Source organism: Aethalodelphis obliquidens, unplaced genomic scaffold (genome assembly GCF_003676395.1).
Source record: "Aethalodelphis obliquidens isolate GAN/ISIS:26980383/991018 unplaced genomic scaffold, ASM367639v1 scaffold7, whole genome shotgun sequence".
Classification (NCBI taxonomy): Eukaryota; Metazoa; Chordata; class Mammalia; order Artiodactyla; family Delphinidae; genus Aethalodelphis; species Aethalodelphis obliquidens.
Window position 1 is genome coordinate 50,915,235 of NW_020837951.1, and position 18,095 is coordinate 50,933,329.

At 43.2% G+C, this 18,095-nt stretch overlaps 1 protein-coding gene across 2 annotated transcripts in view; it reads left to right on the plus strand.

Moving 5' to 3' along the window:
* The window catches only part of DOCK8 (dedicator of cytokinesis 8), a 221,983-nt gene that overhangs the window by 127,928 nt on the left and 75,960 nt on the right, over window positions 1-18,095 (plus strand). For both annotated transcript variants that reach the window (XM_027105744.1, XM_027105745.1), the window contains 8 exons: window positions 4,505-4,622; window positions 6,044-6,114; window positions 7,198-7,336; window positions 7,939-8,040; window positions 11,173-11,268; window positions 11,962-12,196; window positions 14,761-14,925; window positions 17,533-17,702. In XM_027105744.1, the coding sequence (XP_026961545.1) occupies window positions 4,505-4,622; window positions 6,044-6,114; window positions 7,198-7,336; window positions 7,939-8,040; window positions 11,173-11,268; window positions 11,962-12,196; window positions 14,761-14,925; window positions 17,533-17,702 (1,096 nt within the window). The remainder of the gene's footprint in view (window positions 1-4,504; window positions 4,623-6,043; window positions 6,115-7,197; window positions 7,337-7,938; window positions 8,041-11,172; window positions 11,269-11,961; window positions 12,197-14,760; window positions 14,926-17,532; window positions 17,703-18,095) is intronic.

An 18,095-nucleotide genomic window follows, 5' to 3' on the forward strand; every position in this document is an offset into this window, starting at 1 on the left:
TATGTCTTCTTTGGAGAAGTGTCTATTTAGATCTTCTGCCCATTTTTTGATTGGGTTGTTTGTTGTTTTTGATGTTGAGTTGTATGAGCTGTTTGTATATTTTGGAGATAATTCCCTTGCCAGTTGTATTGTTTGCAAAGATTTTCTTCCATTCTGTAGGTTGTCTTTCTGTTTTGTAGGGCAGCTTTTCTCTTTGTTTCCTTGCAGTGGATAAAGAATAGACTAAACTGAGGAGAAGCCAAACTGATGTTTTTGGCATTGTGGCTTTGAAAGATTTCAAGGTCCCTTGAGTTAACCTGTTTTCAGCAAAAGAAGGAGAGGATAGTCCCAAGACAGTAAAGAGCAGAGAGAGCTTGGTCAACAATTGGATCTAATAATGACCAAATTCTACAAGTTAACCTCTAACTTCCTGGAGCTGCTCAATCCCAGCAGTTTAAAAATAAGTTGAGGGGCTGTTGCTGAATCAGTGGAAAGAATTTAAAATTTCTAAAATAATTTTTAATCAAGAGAAGCCATCTGAAGTGGCTTTGGAAAGAAAATTGTTGATGAATACCAAATGTCCTGTTCAATGTTGTGATGCATATGACTGAAGAGAAGCATTTTTGCCTGTATTTGGGGAAAGGTGAGATTATACTAAATGAACTGCACTTACACTGGACCTGTAGTTACTGGAGAAACTTTCAAAATAACTTTGCTTTAACAAGGGATTCCTATTTCAATTACGGGTGAGCTTCTCAAAAATCATTAGATAATATAATTCTTAGGATTTTTCTAGCTAATATGACACTTAATTTACCATCTATAAAACGTATGAGGCTGTTTCTCAGTTTGTTGATCATTACTCTTATCTGGTTGAGCCTGTGTGTATCACTGATCCTGCAGGTAGATCTTCCCTTCCAAGAGAAAACACTATTATTTTCTTATATTCATTTCTTAAAAATCATACAGATTTAACAAAACATATCACTTGGCATTCTTGCCAGTAAGAACTATGATGATCCTTGGGAAATGCATCTTCTTAAAAAAATTCTTAAGCAAAGTCATTTAATGTCTCTGGGAGCCGGCTTGTGGCCTGCAAAAAGGGATGTTGGACTAAATTCTTTGATGTTTCCTTCCTGCTCTGTACTGTGTGGAAAGTGCATTCAGTATGGGCAGAACACTGTATGCCCGTGGTGATGATGTTCGAAGATAGGGGGTCAGCAAAGCCTTTGGAAGCCGTGTGCAAAATTGTTGACCGGTGTTGGGGGTGTGTGTGGGATAAGTCGGTGGTGCCCATGTGTTGGGTGGGATGTAGGAGAGGAGTGTGGTGACAGCTGACTTGCTTATCCATTCTGGCAGGGCTGCTACCATTGTGATCTACACAGACCCTTTCATCTGGCTACTTCAAAGCATTTTTACAAACTGTAGCTCATTATTTCTTCAAGCACAGCATAAAGAAAGGTTGACTGGTGTCTTTTCAATTAACTCAAAGATGAAGAAACTGAACTATACAGAACTAAAAGGGATTCTCCCAGAAGTATACTGCATTGCAGAGGGGCAAGATAGAGAAAGTGTTCATCCCAGCTTCGTAACTGACAAAAAAGGAAAAAATCTTAGTGCTTATTCTTGGAGACTGTGTACATTATGGTACCCTCATAATATGGAAGATCATGCAGCCATTACACTCCCCTCTTTGCATGCAGCCTCTCTCATGCAGAGAGGGGAGTATACCCCACACAGATCCCCGCATCCCAACCGTGAACTGCCTTCTGCCATTGTTACTACGTCCATGGCCTCTCCTGACAGCATCAGAGGTTCAACTCTATCTGCCTGCCTTGAGACTGGGGTCCCTCAGTGTGACAGAGAAAGATTTGGAAAGCGGCACTGAGACATCCATGTTGTAGAGTCAGAACAGCACTGAACTGGATGCTGTGCCCAGCTGGTGGCTAATTCACGGAGTGAACTGTTACTTCACCTCTCAGGGCCTCAGTTTCTCATCTGCATGACCATCAGATGCAGGTCCACTAGGCCATTCATTGGGACTTGTCCAGGGTTGTGGTTATTAGTGTTGTCACTCTTGATATTGTTGTAGCAAGGAAGATCCATGGGGTAAATTCACGGATTTATGCAAATACTGGTCCAGAAAGACCATTTGCGTACATGCACGCACACACACACATGCACACACACAGGATGGAGGATCATTCTGGTTATGACAATGCAGAGGTTAGAGTTGGTCAGCCTAGTCTTTCTCTTTTGGTTTTTCAGTTCCTGACTGCCCCAGACTTCATAAATCAGACTTTACAATTTTCCTTCTCCTCCCTCGTACTTGAGTATTGACTTTTTTACCCTTTTCCAATGGAACAAACCTTACATATGAGTATGGACCCAGTAGGTGGCACTGACTACATCTATTAAAGACAGGAAATTTGCCGAGTGTAGTTGTATAGATCCATAATGCAAAATTCACATGTATAGCTCAGTGGTTCTCAGATGGGGGTGACTTTGCCCCACCTGGGGACATCTGGCAATATCTGGAGGTATTTTTAGTTGTCACAGCTGAGTAGGGGGGAGATACTACTAACATCTAGTGGGTAGAGGCCAGGGATGCTGCTGAACAGCCTACAGTGCACAGGACGGCCCCTCAACAAAGAACTGTCCAGTCCAAAATGTCAATAGTGCTGAGGCTGAAACCCTGGTATCAATTAATATGCAAATCCTTGTAAAGTATTATGAGAGCCTATATTCACAGAGGGAAAATCTGGTCACCTGGCCCTCCTTCTTGGTCACTGCTCTCCTGGTGTCTAGGTCACACAAAGGCTGTTTTGTCCTCTTGAAGCCTTTGGGGAGAATGTGTTACCTAGGAGTTAGAATAGTGGACCAAGGGTGAGGAAGACAAGACATTTTCCCAGAGAACGTGACACAGTTGAGTCAGCCTTTGGTGTACTGTTGACACTCAACTGTTAATAAGATCCAGAGAATTAAGGCAAGCTTGCCTCTGAGAGATGTCATGAATAACATAGTCTGAAAAGGCCATTCTTATTCTTTTGTTTAATGGCAGTCTTATCTGAGGGGATGTAACTTAGATAAGGTTAAGAGCATGGCTCTGGAACCAGAGTGCCTGACTTTAATTCTTGATTGCCATTCACTAACTGTATGTCATTTTTTCCCTCATTTGTGATGTGGGGATGATGCCATCAAAATAGTATCTACCTATAGAATAATTATGAGAATTAAACTAATAAATATGAAGTATTTGAAACATTGCCCAACTTAGGATAAGTACCTTATAAATATTAGTATCACTATTGTTTCTTTAAGTCAGGAATATGATTCAAAGTATATACATTCATTCTTTTATTCAACAAGTATGTTTTTTTTAGCACCTACTATGTCCCAGGCACTGTTCTAGCTGCTGAAGATATATCAGTGAATCAAAAACATCAGATAAAAATCCCTGCCTTCATGGAGCTTACCTTTTAGTGGATTATAGTAGTAATAATGCAAACAGAAAGAAAAAATATACAAAATTATAGTCAGCCTGGTACTTGTCCTATAGTTTTTGAATGGATGGATATATTATTCATAGTTTTGTATTATGTTACGTAGCTAATTGGGCTTGGAAGTTTGAACTGTCATCTTATGTAAGAAAAGAAAGTTAGGGACTTCCCTGGTGGTCCAGTGGTAAAGAATCTGCCTTCCAATGCAGGGGACGCAGGTTCGATCCCCGGTCGGGGAACGAAGATCCCACATGACGTGGGACACAGCCCGCGTGACACAACTACTGAGCCCGTGCGCCTCAACTAGAGATAGAAAATCTGCACGCCACAACTAGAGAGAAGCCCGTGCACCGCGACAAAGAGCTGGCACATCACAACAGAAGATCCCGCATGCCACAACTAAGACCCAAGGCAGCTGAAAAAAGAAAGTTAAACCAATACAGAAAGTCATGCCAATAAAAAATGGAAACTACTGGGACTTCCGTGGTGGTCCACTGGTTAAGACTCTGCGCTCCCACTGCAGGGGGCGCAGGTTCAATCCCTGGTCGGGGAACTAAGATCCTGCATGCCGCACAGCGTGGCCAAACTAAGATTAAAAAAAACAAAAAATTGAACTACTACATAACATTAGAAAGGAGAAAGAGGAGAACTGAAATTAGGCCACTGTCTGTGGCCATGAGTTTTGTTTAAAATGAACAGAACATTTTGCCTTCTTATCTTTGTATCAGACATATAGTTACCGCTAGGCAGATTTGCACATTCCAAGACATTCCGAGACTTTCTCAGCTGCAGCAGGCACCTCTGTCTGTGTAGCAAAACAGAGAACAATGTTGGTTATTATCAGATCACTGCAGCTGAAGAGGAAGAATCAACAGTAACTCACTCTCCAAAAGTAATTCGCTTCTGAAAGGAAAAACTCCTTCAGAACTGTCATCTCATGAGTGCAGGCTTTAGCATTCCCTGAAGAACTTGGTTAAAAGAAACTCTAGACCTTACTGATTGGCTCCTCATCTTTTGTTTTCCAGAAACCTTCTCTATGTCTACCCACAGAGGCTGAACTTTGCTAACAAACTAGCATCTGCCCGGAACATCACAATCAAGATCCAGTTTATGTGTGGAGAGGATGCCAGCAATGCTATGCCGGTAATGAGGGAGATAAACATTTGCCTCGAACCAGGGTGGGCTGAACTTCCCTTGCTGGTTCACACAGACAAAATCAAGGGCTGATCAGCGTCGAGTGTGTGTGTTGATTCAGGCCAGTACCACTGATCACGTGCAGGGGCCTTTGTGGCTGGTCCAGTATTGCTCCCAGGATGCTGATGGGGAAGCAGGGTCAGCCTAAATTGAAAGTCTCTTTCCCAACTTATGCCACAGTAAGCTGGGAAATTTAGAAATGCAGATCATTTTAGAAGACTGAAAAATATCATGAATTCTTTCCTTGCCACCCTAACAGCATAAGAAGTAGAAAGACAGGCCCAAGGTGTCAGCCATGCTTGCTGTACTTTCAGATGTGCACTGCAGTACACATATGCCTAAGCCCCAGTCCACATCTAAAGATAAATATAATAGAAAGTACTGCCTAGTCATAATAAACATACACCATCTCAACGCCTTCTAGGAATGGATCTTCATCCTGAGGTAAAATGTAAATCAAATAATAAATACATAATGGAGTGTTCCCTAAGGAACCCAAGATGCCAGAATTTGTATTTTTTTAACCATCTGCCAACAAACGAGATGGTGGTTAGCTATTACTATTTTATTTAAGGTGTAGAATTCAGTTAATATACCTTTCTACTGAAGTCACTTTTTTCCGGTGCTTCCATTCTTCAGATATCCTCTTTTTTAAAAAAAAACATCTTTTTAATGTCCCACCTACCTTCCCAATGCAAGGCATCCTTTTGCAATGGTTGTGGGAAAGAAATCCTAGAGGAAGACTCCCCTGGTTCTCCCCACTCTCACCCCTGGCAAATCCATCAGGGCTGCCAGGTACAGCTGTGGTAGCCAAGGTCCCCAGCCAGGGATGAGTGGGGGCCAGACTCCAGCCTGTTCACCACTCACCAAGCCCTGGGACCTGGCATGGGCGTTAGTGCATCTAGTAGGAAGGGCTCTTTTTTAATTTACCCAGAGGTGAGTCCACGTGTGAAGTCATGTGCCTTTAGGGCTGACCCAGGCCCAAAGAGGTGTCTTCTTCTAAACACCATAAACGTGTGGCCAGTGATGGTCCTGATGACCCAAGTGACCCAGCAAAAGAGCCTCGACCAGGGGTCTCTCACAGAGGGCACAACTCTGTAACGTTGCCCTGTAGTATAGCCCTCTGGGGAAGAGGCAGATCTAGAGAGCACTGGTTTTCTAGTCTCACAAGCCTGTGGCCCTTGGTCACTGAGGTAGCCACTGCGGTCTCCGTTTACCCTTCATAGCCAGTTCTTCTGCATCAGTTGGGCCGCTTATTAATTTACAAAATGCAGCTCTATGAGACCAGAACCTCCTACTGGGCTGATGGTCATTGATTTGATTTAACCAAATATCACAGTTAATTTGGCCCTTTCTATACTGGTGAACAGGTCATCTTTGGAAGATCCAATGGGCCTGAATTTCTGCAGGAAGTTTACACGGCTGTGACATACCACAACAAGTAAGTATATTTCAGAGTTCTAAACATATGCCAAGATTGATTTATTATCTCCTGGCTTTTCTGAATCCCCTAGGTGATTCCTTCTACCAGTATTTATAATTCAGGGACTAAGGGACAGAGGAAATCCATGCCAGTTCCCTGATTCTATGTTGGAGAACCACAAATTTTGCCATTAACTGTGATTGGGAGAAGAACATATCTTCAAGAACCTAATATTGTTTTGAGTTTTCTGGAGCCTTCTACTCTAGTGTGATATAGAGAGGTCTTATGGTGTTCCATAAAGAAATAAATTTCTTGCCTTGCTTTGAGGTACTGGAGGGGCCAGAAACAAAATCCAGCCCTCCTTGGTCTGTCTCCTTGTCTTCTATCCGTACCTGCACCACTACCTACTTTAAGAAGATTTAAGTTGACCAAAGGAGAAATGAAACAGTCATTTTTATGTGGGTAAATTGAGTCAGAGAATAATGTCTAAACTGTTATTCACATTTCCAGGTAGGACATCTGTATAGGGTCAGACAAACTTGGGTTTGATTCCGGCCTGATAACCTTGGCCCATTTAAGTATTGAATACTTCTCTGAACCCACCCTCTTGGACGGGAATGAGGATTAAATGAGTAATGTATGTGAAGCCCTTAGTAAACCGCCTGGGACATCATAATTCAGTAAAATCAGATTCCCTTTCCTTCCTGCATCCTTCATTTGTTTCCCCCAAATCCTTTGATGAGTGCCGGCTGTGCACCAGTCCCTGTTCTTGGGGTAGAGATAGAAAAGGAGGTCACAGCAGGACTCCAAACCTCATCCTCTGTCCAAATTAAGTTGTTGGATTTTTCCATTGTGTGCAGGGATTTTTTTTTTCGGGCAAAGCTTTTTGTTTGTGAGCAGCCTTATATAAGTGAAGTGTATCCAGTGACATAAGCTTGGTCTCAGGACTTTAAGCTTGGGAGGAGACTGATGTAAAATGAAAAGTAAAACAGCAAGCAGGCGAATTCTGAGGGGCAAAGGGTCCGTGGTGTTACAATTTATAGTCAGAGAAGCCATCATTCTTGCTAAAAGTTATTTGTGTCTAATGTGCTTTTGAAACAGGTCTCCTGACTTCTATGAAGAAGTGAAAATTAAGCTCCCTGCTAAGCTCACAGTAAATCACCACCTCCTGTTCACCTTCTACCATATCAGCTGTCAGCAGAAGCAAGGAAACTCCGTAGAAACTCTCCTGGGATATTCAGTGAGTTGTTTTCAACTTGCAGATTCACTCTGCAGTTGTTGGGGCCTCCAAGGTTCCTGCAGAGATAAACAGCTAAATTCTATTCACTTGCTTTTTTCCTGTCAGAAGTAGCAAAATGTGCCAAACCAGATTGCAGCAAAGAGCAGAGATGACTTGACTTAGGAAATGACTATTTCAGGAATGAAAGGCAGTGGGTGAGAGATAGTGAAAGAATACTCTCATTACAATGTCCATTATTTCCAAATTTTATATATATGCTTCACATATAAAAATAGCTCTTTTTTCCCCAAGGGGAAAAAGTTATTTCTTTAAAATATATAAAAGGTAAAATAAGCATTGATGTTTTCCAGATATACACACACATTGGCTATAAAGAAAAATGCTACTGCTTTGGCTCCGAAAGCAGTGAATCATTGATATTACCATCTCAGGAGCTCTCAGGGAATTTAAAATCTAAGAACTTGACAGAAATTACTGCCCAAAAGAGCTCTGGTCAATATCTAATCATCATTTAGTTGCATTTGATTATTGTGAGCTAGATAAATTGCCAGAATTATATGCTGTAATAAATCCCATTTTATTCTTTACATCATCTATTTCAGTGGCTGCCAATTCTCTTAAACGAACGTCTTCAAACTGGCTCCTACTGTCTCCCAGTTGCCTTGGAGAAGCTGCCACCCAACTACTCTATGCATTCTGCAGAGGTAACCAGCAAGCTGGCCATCACCTGGTTCCTGTCCAGCCATGGTCTTGGACCACCTTTCCAGAGCCACTTCCCATTCCTTTATACATGACTAAGGATGCTCAGCGTGTTTTGGGGAGCAGTCATCTGTCAGCACAGGGTGTTTTCTGAGAGCACGTTGTTCTGATAGGATGGGAGAAATAACTGGTTTTAAGACCTCATTAATTTAGATTGTCACCAATTCAGAATGTTGGGTAAATACAACCCATACCCAGGCAGCATTACCTTGTATTATCTATAACAAAGGGGTTTACAGAATGAGGTATTTTAAAAAGGAAGGCAGGGCTTCCCTGGTGGCACAGTGGTTGAGAGTCTGCCTGCCGATGCAGGGGACACGAGTTCGTGCCCCGGTCCGGGAAGATCCCACGTGCCGCGGAGCGGCTGGGCCCCTGAGCCATGGCCGCTGAGCCTGCGCGTCCAGAGCCTGTGCTCCGCAACGGGAGAGGCCACGACAGTGAGACGCCCGCGTACCGCAAAAAAAAAAAAAAAAAAAGGCAAATAGAGCTCACCTGTGATAACAACTGCTCTCAGCTCCCATCCTTACAAAAGGTTCCCATGCCAGATTCCACTGGTTTCTCCTCTGGATCAATTGTCACAGTCCCCAGGTGGATATTGGGGCTTTTATTCCTCTAAAGAGGCCAATGTCAATATTCTTTCTCTCCTCCCGTTCCCTGTCCCGCCTTTTTGCCCATACATTCTGCTGCAATCCACTAGTTTAAAGGGAGCCCAGTGAACCCTCCGTTCTGATTGCACCAGCACCAGCGCTCATGCTTCTCAGTCTGGTTGGTGTAGGTTTACATCAATAAGATTTATTTTGAAGCAAATACCAGACATCATATCATTTCATTTATAAATAGTTCAGTATTTTATCTTAAAGGATAAGGGCTCCTTTTTTAACCATACCATTGTCATACCTTAAAAATTAATAATAGTTCCTTAATACCGTCATATATCCAGTGATCAAATTTCCAATGATCTCATTAATGTCATTTTTTTTTTACAGTTGTTTGTTGCGTATGAGGATCCAAATAAGCTCTATACGTTGCTATTGCTTGACATGTCTTTTAAGGCTCTTAATCTATAGGTCCCCCTTCATCTCTTTTGTTTTCCTTGCATATTTCAAGTTGAATTTCCCAGGAATTTGAATTTTGTTCCAAATTTTATAGTCAACTTTCTTTCCTACTCTGACTACCCACCCCCACTCCCCAGGCTATTCCGTTTTCTATTTCCTTTTTTTATTTTCCCCTGGAGAGAGAAGCTTCCTTTGCCCTGGGCCACATGCATATGCCTGAATTGAGATCAAAACTATTCTCCTCAAAACCACCTAAGTGGTTTTGTGAGTGTGTTCACAGATACTCCCCGTTACTTTTTATGATTTGGACACACAGCCCCTTGCTGAAGCCCTCAAAACCACCTTTTCAACATCAGGCTGCACATTCTAATTTCCTAGAACACCCAGTAAACACACCTGGCTTTGGAGACAAACACATCTTGATCCAAAATCCAGATTCTGCCATGCCCTAGCTGTGTGAACATGGGTGAATTGCTTACCCTCTCTGAGTCTCAAAGAGGAAACCTAGCCCAGACCTGCCTGCAAGGTAGCTGTGAACATTGAATGAGATAATACATATCAAGCAACAAACTCGATGCTTAAGTAAATATTAGTTCCTTTTTCCTACTTGCCCTAAGTTATCTTTATCAATATGCCCTCAGCTTCTCCTAATATGCCTTAGGGCTACCCTGTCCAATAGCGTTGCCACTAGCCACGTGAGGCTATTTAAAATGTGGCTAGTCCAAACTGAGATGTGCTGTAAGTCTAAAACACAAACTGGGTTTCAAAGACTTAGTAGCAGGAAAAAAATATATAAAATACCTTATTCATAGTTTTCTATTTTGATTACATGTTGAAACGATAATCTTTAGGCTATATTGGGTTCAATGAAACATAGTATTAAAATCATGATCACATTAAAAAAATTTTAATGTGGCTACTAGAAAATTTTAAATGACATAGATGGCTCACATTATATTTTTAGTGGTCAGTGTTGCTTTAGATTACTGCAAACTCCAGTGACCCCACAGGTCAGACTCATTAATAATGAGTGCAAGGTCCTGGTGGAATTTGTTCACACTGGAGACTGTCTTCCCACCCAAGGTCATAGCTACTCCTCTGCTCTGCACATTGGTGCCATGCTGGGATGCAAGACCAACGTCTTCATATCTTCAGATTCTCAAAAGACGATAGAAAAGCAGGCTTTCATGTGAAATTTTCTGACATTCAAATGTTTGGCAACTAATTCGACAGTTTCTAACACTGGGCCAAACAGCACCTGTCTGTGGGCTGGATCCAGCTTTGGGCCCCAGTTTGTAACTCTGTCTGAGATAGTTCCAAAGGTCCCCACCCCATGCACACATCCTACCCTTGCAAGTACAGTATGTTTCCTTCCATTAAAATGCAAGAGACACAAAACCCACGCTCACATGGCCAAGTCTGCCAAGGCCCTCCTTACTCAACACTGTAGGATGACAATTCCCTTGAGATTTTAAAGCAAGAAGTGGTCTCTGAGGACTACAGGGCTATTGATATATAAATATTATAAAAGTCATTTTGAGTAATTAAAGCAGGAGCCTAGAAGGACTGCTACTTGGAAACATTTTGTTAAAAGGGAACAAAACTGTAGTCTCTCAAAAGCATTAAAATTTCATGTCTTCTAAAGATATTCTGCACTTTGTCCTGACATTCCTGATTAATGGGGAAATCATTAGGATATGACTTTATTTTAATTCCTAGAATCAAGGATTACCAGTGCTGGATGGAAGCTTAAATTAGATAGATAACTCGATTCAAACCCCTTCTTTCAGCATGAGAAAATGAAGGCCCAGAAAGTTTCACTGACCTCTCAAAGTGAAAATAATTAATTTGGTGTAAAACTGAACTTGAAGCCAGGGCTCCTAACTCTAAGGCCAGTTATATTAGTTTTCCAGGGAGATTTGTATTTGTATAACCCTGACATCTACTGTCAAGTTGCTTTACTCTGCTTGTTAGTACTGAGAAAAGGGAATTGAATTGCTAATTTGTTTTCTTTTAACACAGAAAGTCCCTTTGCAGAATCCTCCCATTAAATGGGCTGAAGGACATAAGGGAGTATTCAATATTGAAGTGCAAGCTGTTTCTTCTGTTCACACCCAGGTAAGGAGTATCCAGGTCAAGTTTAAATCAGAACAGCAGGCTAATAATGAAGATGGGGTGCAGCAGAGAAACTTCTAAGGACAGTTCAATAAAAGATCAGTGAAGATCTTTGTGCCTGGATAAAACAACACCAAAAAACCCTTTTAGTTCTATGAGGGAAATTGCAAGCCTGTTAGGTTTTATTTGTTGTTTTCATAGAAAGACCTTATAAAAATGTTGAAGCAGCTTGGCACCTGCACTGTTGGTTGAGAAGTTTCGTGGGGAGACTTCATTTAAACATTTTCCTGCTGTTGCTGTCTCATTTCCCTCTGTAATTCTGCCATTTCTCTTCCAGATTTGTTGTTGTTGTTGTTCTACTTTCTCTCCTTTTCCTGCCACTGTCTTGAGTTTTGCATCTGCTTAGACCCCTGTCTCGGCAGTGTGTTTGCCTGGTATCCCTGCCTCTGCTTACAGAACATGTCAGAGTCCAAATTAATTTTTCTTCAGCTAATAATTATTGAGAGGTTCTATTTTGTGCACAACACTCTACAAAGAAGTTCATAACCTGGTCTGAAACACCCGTGTCTTAGAACTTCTGCTCTGAAACACTGGGTAAGAGGTTTTGCCTAGAAGGAGCTATCTGATTGTGTTTATGAATCCACTGGTGAGCGTTGAGGGGATGAGACCCATGAGGCCTGCCATCTGCCTTCCCAGGACAACCACCTGGAGAAGTTCTTCACCCTCTGCCATTCCCTGGAAAGCCAGGTGACCTTCCCCATCCGCGTGCTGGACCAGAAGATCAGTGAAGCGGCTCTGGAGCATGAGCTGAAGCTCAGCATCATTTGCCTCAACTCCTCCCGCCTGGAGCCCCTTGTGCTCTTCCTGCACCTGGTGCTGGACAAGCTCTTCCAGCTGTTCGTGCAGCCCATGGTCATCGCTGGCCAGACAGGTAGGAGGCCTGCGGGCCTGGGAGGAGGCAGGCAGTGCCTTGTTTTATGAAACACGATTTTCCAGAAGTTCCGGGAGCAGGGCCAATGTGATCTTTCTGTTGAGGATGTGAGTCCAAGGGAAACCAAGTCCACTGCTATTTTTTTTTTTTTGGAGATTCCCTGGATGTTTTAAAAAAAGAAACATTAATATAGGATGCTTAAAATTATCGGGTTTTTTTTACATTAATGTGTTGAATGACTGAAGCCAATCCTTTAAATTTCATTCCTAGTAATTGATGGTTTTCTTTTACCTCGAAGATATTTTTTGTTGACTTGACCAACAAGGGAATCCAATGTTTTAAAGAAATAAGACAACCCATGTTAAGTGGAAGGAAAGGAACTGTCTAAATTGAAATTCAATGTGATCCCTTTCTTACTGAGATAAAATGCATATACCATAAAATTCACTAAAGTGTACAATTCAGTGGTGTTTAGTATATTCACGAGGTAATGCAACTGTCACTACTTTCTAATTCCAGACCATTTTCATCAGCCTCAAATGAAACCCCACACTCCTGAACAGTCACCCCATTCTCCCCTCCCCTCAGCATGCAGCAAACGCCCATCTTAAATGCTTACTTTTAACAAATGAACACTAAATACAATGTGTAAGACTTCCTTTGGAAATAATGTCATGTAGGGCCTGGGTCCAGTGGTTCTTCCATCTCCTGCAGGGGTAGACTGGCTGCTATAGGGCATCTTTGTTTGACACTGTTTTCAGCTGGGCTTGTATTAGTCTGTGCTCTCCAGCCCAGCAGATATCTTTGGGTACCATCCATGCTGCCAGTACTGTGCTTAGAGTTGTAGGTTTTGCCATAAGAATCAAGAGCATATTGAACCTCAGAGGACTTACGATAAAATATAGCAAAGATCAGCAGCACAGGACACAAGTCCTCAAATGGACACAGCTGAATACTGTCGGGGTGATGACGAAGACATCCATCCGGGAGGGTGAGGAAGGCCCCCAGAAAGAAGACTGCAACTGAGATGGCTTTGAAGTGGGGTTAGAGGGAAAGAAGCCAAAATGGGGACAGAGACTGGCAAAAAGCAGAGGACCAGAGTGTCTGGATCAGAAAAAAAGTAGTTCAGAAAAAAGTGTCAAAACCCACTTTCCTGGGAGTGTCAGAAAAGGAGGAGATAACACTGTTGGGCCGTGGAATATGAGTAAGTTGGTGGGGAGGGAGAAATGAACTTGTAGCCTAGGACACATGGGGGAGCTTTCAGAGCTAGGGAAGAGCGTGACCTCTGAATCCCTCAGTTTGCAGTGTATCCTGGGATGCCTCTGCTGTGGCTCCACAGATAAGGCGTCCTACATTGTCGGCTACCTTTTCACACATGTAGCTGTTGCCTCTCCAGCTAGATGCCTGTGGAGTGGCCATCTGTACCCTCCCTGGATTTCCTTCTACGCCCTCCACATGTGTGGTGCACTGCTTTGTAGGCCCCAGCTATGCAGTGTAGACTTGTTCACTAGACAGAATGTTCATTCACACATTTTGAGCCAATATGTGGGACTCCAGGGTGTTGGGACAGGCAGCATAGGTGGAGGCACTTGGTCTCCAAGCATCTATTCAGAACTTATCTGTGTCAGGCACCATGGAAGGCATGGTGGGGAGAAGAAAGTATGAGAAATGCACTTTGTTTCCAGCCTATCAGAGAGACAGAATTTCCCACTGCAAACAGCCCAGGAACCTTGTGATCTGGTGTCACTTAAGCCCTGTACTGAGTGGTGTCAGAGGCTTCATTGAGGAGGTGGGATGGTGCTTAGCATTGAAAGGTTAGTATGATTTTGTGGGTGGGAGCAAGGAGGGCTTTCTAGGTGAGGACAGCAGCACGAGCAAAACTGCAGAAGTGAGAAGCAGACGTGCGATGGGGACAGTATAAAGATTGCCTTATTTTAAGGAAGTTGAATTTGAGCAGAAGAGGGTACCAGGTGGGATAAGTAGGGTGGAGCCAGACTGTGGAGGGTTTGGAGCTCCTCAGCAAGAGTGTACACAGTGAAGCACTGTTTGTACAGGTCCAGGGACTGACATGATACACATACGTTTTTAGATTAATCTGTACACCAAGAATCCATATTGTTCAACAGCCCATCTCAAACCATAGTGTGCGTAAGAATGACCTGGGCATCTTGTTAAAATGCAGATGCTGACTCAGTCGGTCCTGGGCGGGGCCTGAGATTCTGCATTTCTAATAAGATCCTAGGTGATACTGATGATGTCAGGACAGACCCCACTGAGTAGCACCACTTCACAGCGTGGTTTAGAGAGGGGAGGAGGTCTGGACAGGCTCGCATCTTCGTCCTGAAAAACCACAGTGCTGGCAGAAGGAGGAAATGTGAAGTCCTTTGCAGTAAGCAGAGCTGGCATGCTGGAGCTTACTAAAACCACTCACCCTGCCCCAGGGGGTTCAGCCTGGTTCAGCCGGTCAGCGGTCAGGACTCCTTGTCACTGCCCCAAAGAATGTTCCACCTCAGGCTCATTAAGGACTCACTGCGGGGCCGCCCATTTTTCTCTTGGTTCCTCAGCCAACTTCTCCCAGTTTGCCTTCGAGTCTGTGGTGGTCACCGCCAACAGTCTGCACAACAGCAAGGGCCTGGGCAAGGACCAGCATGGGAGGAACTGCCTGCTGGCCTCCTATGTGCACTACGTCTTCCGCCTGCCCGAGCCGCAGAGGGACGTACCCAAGTCAGGTAACGTCCCCCTGTCCCACCCCCACCCCGCCACCGGAGTATGGGAGCCTGGCGGGCAGCGCACCCTCACCCCCGCCCCACAGAATTCACAATAAAATTAAAAGCCCGAAAGTTAAATTTTTATCTTTCAGAATAAACAAAACTTACATGAATGGTGAAATTAAAAGTTCATGTCTCGGGCTTCCCTGGTGGCGCAGGGGACGCGGCTTCCCTGCCGATGCAGGGGACGCGGCTTCGTGCCCCGGTCTGGGAGGATCCCACATGCCGCGGAGCGGCTGGGCCCGTGAGCCATGGCCGCTGCGCCTGCGCGTCCGGAGCCTGTGCTCCGCAATGGGAGAGGCCACAGCAGTGAGAGGCCCGCGTACCGCAAAAAAAAAAAAAGTTCATGTCTAGATTTTTCTCTCTTGCTTTCTATCTGCCTTCCTCCCTATTTTTATATTCTAAACACTTGTTTTTTCTGCCTATTTGATAATCCCTCACTGATCTTCACCCAGTCGGTACTTTTTTTTTTTTTAACATCTTTATTGGAGTATAATTGCTTTACAATGGTGTATTAGTTTCTGCTTTATAACAAAATGAATCAGTTATACATATACATATGTTCCCATATCTCTTCCCTCTTGCGTCTCCCTCCCTCCCACCCCTCTAGGTGGTCACAAAGCACCGAGCTGATCTCCCTGTGCTCTGTGGCTGCTTCCCACTAGCTATCTATTTTACGTTTGGTAGTGTATATATGTCCATGCCACTCTCTCACTTTGTCACAGCTTACCATTCCCCCTCCCCATATCCTCAAGTCCATGCTCTAGTAGGTCGGTGTCTTTATTCCCGTCTTACCCCTAGGTTCTTCATGACATTTTTTTCCCCTTAGATTCCATATGTATGTGTTAGCATACGGTATTTGTTTTTCTCCTTCTGACTTACTTCACTCTGTATGACAGACTCTAGGTCTATCCACCTCACTACAAAATTTACAAGCAGCTCATGCAGCTCAATAACAAAAAAACAACCCAATCCAAAAATGGGCAGAAGACCTAAATAGACATTTCTCCAAAGAAGATGTACAGACTGCCAACAAACACATGAAAGAATGCTCAACATCATTAATCATTAGAGAAATGCAAATCAAAACTATAATGAGATATCATCTCACACTGGTCAGAATGGCCATCATCAAAAAATCTACAAACAGTAAATGCTGGAGAGGGTGTGGAGAAAAGGGAACCCTCTTGCACTGTTGGTGGGGATGTAAATTGATATAGCCACTATGGAGAACAGTATGGAGGTTCCTTAAACTACAAATAGAACTACCATACAACCTAGCAATCCCACTACTGGGCATATACCCTGAGAAAACCATAATTCAAAAAGAGTCATGTACCACAATGTTCACTGCAGCTCTATTTACAATAGCCAGGACATGGAAGCAACCTAAGTGTCCATCAACAGATGAATGGATAAAGAAGATGTGGCACATATATACAGTGGAATATTACTCAGCCATAAAAAGAAACAAAATTGATTCAGTTGCAAATCCCTTCTTTTGAAAGCTGGAGAAGTGACAACAGATGCCTAGGATTCTAGGATCATAATGATAAGGAAAATAATATATATTTGATAGCTGTGGTAAGCAGTAGCCCCTAAACTTTTCATTATGAAAAAATAAATCCCTTTTCTCATTTCCCCCAAACTAAACTTCTGAAATAATAATTCATTTCTCCAGTCTTTTTATAATAATCAACCAGAACGTCTGGTCAGCATGATATAAAAAGTAGCATCGGGCTTCCCTGGTGGCGCAGTGGTTGAGAGTCCGCCTGCCGATGCAGGGGACACGGGTTCGTGCCCCAGTCCGGGAAGATCCCACATGCCGCGGAGCGGCTGGGCCCGTGAGCCATGGCCGCTGAGCCTGCGTGTCCAGAGCCTGTGCTCCGCAACGGGAGAGGCCCGCGTACTGCAAAAAAAAAAAAAAATAGCATCAATAAGTTAACAAAATTCCAGGCTCTGACAAAGGAACTTGGGCATACTTATTACTCCATGCAGCCTCATTTCAAGTAAACCTGTAATTTTAAATGTTTTTTAAAAATACTCATAATATTCATAGACTCACATAATCACCTTTGAACACATGTAAATACTCAAAGGTGAGAAACATTGCTATACAGTGTATACTTATTCTCATAAGATTCAGATGATTCCTTGGATTCTCAAATCTCAGAAATGCAAGACTTATAAAGCCGTCATCATTTAAATACTAAGAAATAAAAAATATCCACATTTCGAGCTTGTCTTCAGAAATCAGAACTTCGTGGGCTGTTTCCCCATGGCAAGAAGAAGCTGGAGATGAGGAGCAGCCCCTGTCTTTGGATGAGGCATGTGTTTCCAGTTTACCACAGTCCTCACCCCTCCCTACTGCCTCACACCCTATCTTTCCACCAAAACATTGCCTCCCTGGCCTCTCCTAGGCATTTGCTAATAAGACCCTAATTCCAAGACCTAATCTAGTGGGTTTCCACTCTACTGTCTACCCCATCCCTCCTCAGTTCCTTCTCAAGTCCAATAAGTGACTCTAATCCGCTTTCTGTTGACATGTCTATACCTGGTGGGGTGCAGGCAGCCCCACTTCCTTCCCAGACCCTCGCTACCACACATACGGACGCACGTCTGCTGCCGCTGTGAGTTCAAAGCTGATGCAGGCCCGAGTGATGAGCAGCAGTAACCCAGACCTCGTGGGGACACACTCTGCAGCAGACGAGGAGGTTAAGAACATCATGTCTTCAAAGGTAAGGAAGATGTCAAACCCTGGAAAGAGACATGGGCTTTTTTATTTTTAACTAACACTTGGAGAGACAACACGAAATCAACCACTGCTGCTGCCCACTGGCTTGGTCAAATGCTCAGCTTTCAAGTTATTAATATTCTTTTCTTTTGAAGTGACTGAGATCATTCTGATGCCAGGCAAGACTGGCATTTGAAGGTGTGCGCGGAGTTAGTGAACTCTGGTGGGAAGTTTCTCGGGCATAGCTGGTTTAGCTCCGTGGAGTTGATGAATACCATGAATTTTATCTTCCAGGAAAAAAATTTGGCTTTAACTGTTTTTGATGCCTAGAAAGACTGTTTTTTGTTTTATTTTTTAATAACCTGCCTTTTAGATTCATTAACATCCATAGATGGAT